Raw genomic sequence first — 5,868 nt, forward strand, 5'->3', positions numbered from 1 at the left:
TCAAAGAAGTAAATAGGCTCAAAATCACTCTCTAGGGTAGTCTCCACAATTCTTCTTCCAGAATTTGAGCATGATACTTTAACCACCATGATTCCAAGAGTAACAGCTTTGAAAAAATAAAAATAAAAAATAATGATACGAACTTTTTCATGACAACACAGTAGTCCTCATTGTAAACCATAGACCTCATATACATTCACATTAGTAAGCAAAGCAAACTTTAACCAGAACTAGAAACAAACGAAAATCCCACACCCCCAAACCTAAACTAAGCATTGTCCTCGATGCTTAAAAAAATGAATGGAATGGATGCAATGCAAATTGGCAGTGTGCATGGAATGAAATAAAATAAAAACTAAAAACTAACACAAATAAAAGGAAAGAACACAAACCCAGCTAGGTTGCCTCCTAGCAAGCGCTTTATTTAATGTCTAGGCAAGACATGGTAGTGTGTCTAAGTTGTCATAAACTCGAGAGAATCCATAACTACATAAACCTGCTCCTGTGAAACATTCTCCAAATAAGGCTTCAAACGCTGTCCATTGACCTTAAAACGGGTCACGTTCTTGATGTTTTCTATCTCCATAGCTCCATGGGGAAATACTTGAAGCACTTTGAATGGTCCAACCCATCTAGACTTCAATTTACCTGGAAAAAGTCGCAAACGTGAGTCATACAAAAGTACTTTCATACAGTTGAAACTCCTTCCTAAGAATTGCTTTGTCATGGTAGAGCTTGGTTCGTTCTTTGTAGATCCTTGCATTCTCATATGATTCATTTCTGAGCTCTTCCAACTCATTGAGTTGGAGCTTCCTCACTGTACCAGCTTCTTTGAGATCAAAATTGAACTTCTTTATGGCCCAATATGCACGGTGCTCAAGCTCCATTGGCAAATGACATGCCTTTCCAAACACCAGTCGATAAGGGCTCATTCCAATTGGGGTCTTGTGCAGCGATACGCCCAAAGTGCATCATTCAACCTTAGTGACCAATCCTTCCTTGTAGGGCTGTTTTCATCAAGATGTTCTTTATTTCTCTATTGCTGATTTCCACTTGTCCAGAGGTTTGAGGATGGTATGGAGTTGCCACTTTATGTGTGATGTTGTACTTCTTCATCAATGCCTCAAAAGGTTTGTTGCAGAAGTGACTGCCACCATCACTAATGATAGCTCTCGGAGTTCCAAACCTAGTGAAAATCATATCTTTGAGAAAATTCAAAACAACTTTGTGATCATTAGTTCTTGTAGCTGTTGCCTCAACCCATTTTGATACATAATCTACTGCCACTAGTATGTATATGTATCCAAAAGAAGATGGGAATGGTCCCATGAAATCAATTCCCCATACATCGAACAGCTCTACCACTAAAATGTTGTTTAATGGCATTTCATTCCTGCGACTGATGCTCCCCATTTTCTGACACCTATCACACTTAGAGCAAAAGTCAAAAGCATCTTTAAACAATGTAGGCCAAAAGAAACCAGATTGTAAAACCTTTAAAGTGTCTTTTTGGCACTGAATGACCTCCGCATGCCAATGCATGACTGAATGTTAGTATGCTTTGTCGCTCACTCGAACACATCTTCGAATGATTTGGTCAGGGCAATACTTGAACAAATAGGGCTCATCCCACATGTAGTGTTTCACCATTGAAAAGAACTTCTTTCTCTCCTGAAAAGTCAAATCATCTCTAATTACACTAGAAGCAAGATAATTGACAAAATCAGCATACCATGGCTCTTTATCTTGGATGACAAAGAGTTTTTCATCCGGGAATGATTCGTTGAGAGGCAAAATTTGTCCATCTCCACGGTTTTCATCAACAAGGCGCGACAAGTGATCAGCAACAACATTTTCACTCCCTTTCTTGTCTCGAATTTCTAGGTCAAACTCTTGTAACAAGAGTATCCATCTTATCAAACGTGGTTTAGCATCTTTCTTGGTCAACAAAAACCTAAGAGCTGCATGATCAGAGTAAACAATAACTTTAGACCCAACAAGATATGAACGAAATTTCTAAAGTTAAAACAACAAAGCAACTCCTTCTCGTTGTAAAGTAATTGAGTTGAGCATCGTTTAATGTCCGACTTGCATAGTAGATTACGTGTGGCAGCTTATTTACTCTTTGACCTAAAACAGCACCAATAGCATAGTCGAGGCGTCACACATTAGCTCAAAAGGCAAAGACCAATCTGGGCCATAATGATAGGAGCAGAGGTTAGTTCACGTTTCAAGGTATTAAATGCATTCATACAATCTTTATCAAAGTGAAATACAACATCTTTGGCCAAAAGATTGCACAATGGATGAGTGATCTTGGAAAAATCCTTAATGAAACGACGATAAAAACCAGCATGTCCTAGAAAGCTTCTCACTCCCTTCATCAAGTAGGGCTGCCATATTTGAGATGATGTCAATTTTGCTTTGTCAACTTCAATACCCTTGCTGGATATTACATGTCCCAACACAACACCTTGTTTCACCATAAATTGACACTTTTCCCAATTGAGAATCAAATTTGTTTCTGACATCTTTGAAGCACTAGAGAGAGATGGTTAAGACAAGTATCAAAAGAAGAACCAAAACTGAAAATCGTCCATGAATACCTCAATAAATCTCTCAATCATATCTGAAAGATTGCCGATACATCGTTGGAATGTTCTTTGGGGCATTGCAAAGGCCAAACGGCATCCTCCTATATGCAAAAGTGCCAAAAGGACAGGTGAATGTAGTCTTCTCTTGATCTTCTGGAGCAATCGCAATTTGATTATAACCTGAATATCCATCAAGAAAACAATAATATGCGTGACCAGCTAATCGCTCAAGCATTTGATCAATAAAAGGCATAGGAAAATAATCTTTTCTAGTGTACGAATTCAACTTCCTGTAATCGGTGCAAACACGCCAACTAGCTGCAGGTCTCATTTGAACAAGCACTTTATGCTCATTTTTTACCACTGTGATTCCAATCCTCTTAGGCACTACGTGAACAGTGACCCATTTGCTATCTGAAATCGGTATATGATACCCACATCTAGCAACTTCAACACTTCAGCTCTCACTACTTCCTTCATGTGTGGATTGAGCCTTCTTTGTGGTTCACGAGTTGGTTTCGCTCCCTCCTCCAATAAAATACGATGCATGCACATGGTAGGGCTTATTCCCTTGATATCTGCAATAGACCAACCAATGGCTGATTTGAACTCTTTTAGCACCCTAATTAGCTTCTCTTCTTCCAAAGGGGTGAGGTCGATGCTATGATAACTGGGAGAGTTTCAAACTCAGCTAGGTAAGCATATTTTAGATGTGATGGAAGTGGTTTAAGCTCAAGTTTTGGAGGTTTAACAATAGATGGGGTCAGATGTGTGTGCAGATGGTCCTAATGGCTCTATAAGAGGTGAAAAAGTGGAGGGATATGGTTTTAATGCTTCCAAGGCTGCCACCATCTCCATGAGCACTTCTTCATCAAAGTCATCTTGAGATTGACTCAAAACATATTATAATGGATCATTGGATTGTGCCAGCAAAAACTTAGAGAAAACAAGTGAATCAAGCACATCAATCGAACAACAATCAAGTGAACTAGAAGAGGTGAGAAAGAGATTCAAACACTTTGAATTGTACAGTTTCTCCTAGCACAGTCATGGTGAGGAGACCATTTTGCACATCTATGATAGTCTTTGCCGTGGCCATAAAGGGTCTCCCAAGCAAAATAGGTAACTCACGATCATGTATAGGAGCCTCTTCCATGTCCAACACTACAAAATCAGCAGGCAAAATTAGTTTGTCAACTTGAACTAAGATATCTTCCACTATACCTCTTGGATATTTCACTGATCGATCGGCAAGTTGCAATGAAATAGTTGTTGCCTTCAAACCCCCAAACCTAATTGAAGGTACACTGAATAGGGCATTAAATTGATGCTCGCCCCCAAGTCAAGCATAGCCTTTTCAACTAGCGTGTCTCCAATGGTGATATTGATAGAAAAACTGCCCGGATCCTTGAGTTTGGTGGGAGCTTTCTTTGAAGCACAGCACTCACATTTTTAGACACCATCACCTTTTCATTAGGTCCATACTTCCTCTTATAAGTGTTTAGCTCCTTGAAAAATTTCCCATATCTGGCATATTCCTAATGACATCAAGCAAAGGTAAATTAACATTCACTTTACTTAAAATATCAAAATTTCTTTAAATGACTTCTCACCTTGCTTTTGGCAAGTCTTCCAGAAATGGGATTGGAGGAGTGTAAGGTTTTTCAGCCTTGTGAAAATTTGGAGCTTCATACGAAGAAGTGGCATTGCTTGGATCTTCATTCGGTTTCTCATGCTCTTCTTGAGGGGCCTGCATTCACATGATCAGATTCATTAGTAACTTCATTGCCAACTCTATTATTAATAACCTTACCACTTCTAAGTGTTATGACCGCTTTGGCCTGCTCTTGGTTCCTTTGAAGTATCACCGGTTGGCTTGGAAATTTCGGTTCTCTTTGACACAAAGCATCAGCAATCTGACCTAATTGTGTCTCCATTTTGGTTAGATCAATTGAATGTTGTTGAGAGTACTATTGGTAGTTTGCTGGAATTGAACGGTGTTCTGAGCTAGCATTTTGAGAGTATCTTCAAGCGTAGTGGCAGGCTTTGGTTGGAAATTTTGAAATTGATTGTTATTCTTCCATGAGAGATTGGGATGATCTCTCAACCAGGGTTATATGTATTAGAGAATGGGTCATTCCTCGGCCTCTGATTGTAAGAATTCATGAGATTCACTTGCTCTTGAACGAATTCGGGATAAGCCTCACTAGCCGGGCATTGATAAGTAGGATGACTGGTATGTTGCAAATGGCACACACTCACTATCTTAGGCGCCATATTGAGCACATGAATCGAGCTTCTTTTCCAAACTAGCCACCTGCAAAGCAAGATCATTATTAGAACTCATTTCATACATTCCAACTCGTTTACCTCTTTTATCTTTGTGTTGAGCATTAGATCCCAACATCTCATAAATGTTATATGACTCTTGCATTCTTCTTCTTCAAAGCTCCACCGCTGCATTATCCACAGTTGATTGACATGTTTGGGTTAGTCCATCATAAAAAATTTGCATTTGTAAGTAAAGAGGTAACCCATGATGTGGACATTGGAGCAATAGGCCTTGAAACGCTCCCAACATTCATTGAAAGGTTCTCTATCATCTTGTTTAAAGTTGAAGATATGCCCTCTCAACGTAGCTGTCTTTTGAGTTGAGAAAACTTCTCCAGAAACTTCTTAGCTACGGCATCCCAAGTGGTGAGCGAACCAGGTGCTAACGTCATTAGCCAATTCTTTGCTCTATCTTTCAATGTATAAGGAAAAACCCTCATCCTAAGATTTGCTTCACTCACTCCCTGCAAAGGTAAACCACTCACAACATTGTAGAATTCCTTAATATGGGATAATGGATCTTCGTTAGGTAAACCATAAAAAGAAGGAAGCATGTGAAAATGAGAAGATTTGAGTTCATAATTTCTAGCTTCAGTAGGCAGCAAGATGCACGAAGGTGAATTTGGTATAACTGGTTGAGCATAATCTTCCAAAGCTCAGTTGTCATCGTTATTGCCACCATCTCTTCTTCTCCACAGTTAAAGTTATCGAAAGAATCTACACTCATGGGCTAGAAGAACTATTGTCCTCTTCTATACGGCTAGTCCGGCACTAGCCGATACATTCTCAAAGTGTTGCTCTTTAACCGCTCAAGTCTTTGGCCTATTTCAGCAAGTGTATCGACATATACTACCATAAAATAAAAATAAAACGAAATTAGGTTTGAGAACAAGCAATCACAGTAGATCAATCAGTCGGGCGCCAAAATTTTGTTGTGTTCCTT

General features: G+C 39.3%; 1 protein-coding gene and 1 non-coding gene across 2 annotated transcripts; one reads left to right on the plus strand and one right to left on the minus strand.

Moving 5' to 3' along the window:
• Positions 1-454: 454 nt before the first annotated feature.
• On the minus strand, positions 455-887 carry LOC148915147 (uncharacterized). The gene is made up of 2 exons (XM_089041194.1): positions 686-887; positions 455-648 (listed from the first exon to the last, which is right to left on the minus strand). The coding sequence occupies exons 1-2, from the start codon at positions 885-887 to the stop codon at positions 455-457; spliced, it is 396 nt and encodes a 131-aa protein (XP_088897320.1).
• A 4,238-nt stretch (positions 888-5,125) lies between these two features.
• On the plus strand, positions 5,126-5,231 carry LOC148915148 (small nucleolar RNA R71). The gene has a single exon (XR_016122405.1). It is a non-coding gene; the product is annotated as a small nucleolar RNA R71 (small nucleolar RNA).
• Positions 5,232-5,868: the final 637 nt, after the last annotated feature.

Source organism: Prunus mume, linkage group LG7, assembly GCF_029339155.1.
Source record: "Prunus mume cultivar Tortuosa linkage group LG7, ASM2933915v1, whole genome shotgun sequence".
Taxonomy (NCBI): Eukaryota; Viridiplantae; Streptophyta; class Magnoliopsida; order Rosales; family Rosaceae; genus Prunus; species Prunus mume.

Bases quoted from the DNA above. Each gene is read 5' to 3' on its own strand.
- LOC148915147 (XM_089041194.1), bottom strand. From the start codon at position 887: ATGGAGCTTGAGCACCGTGCATATTGGGCCATAAAGAAGTTCAATTTT. The intron at 649-685 runs GTACTTTTGTAT...GACTTTTTCCAG, and splicing joins GGAGTTTCAACTGTATGAAA to GTAAATTGAAGTCTAGATGG.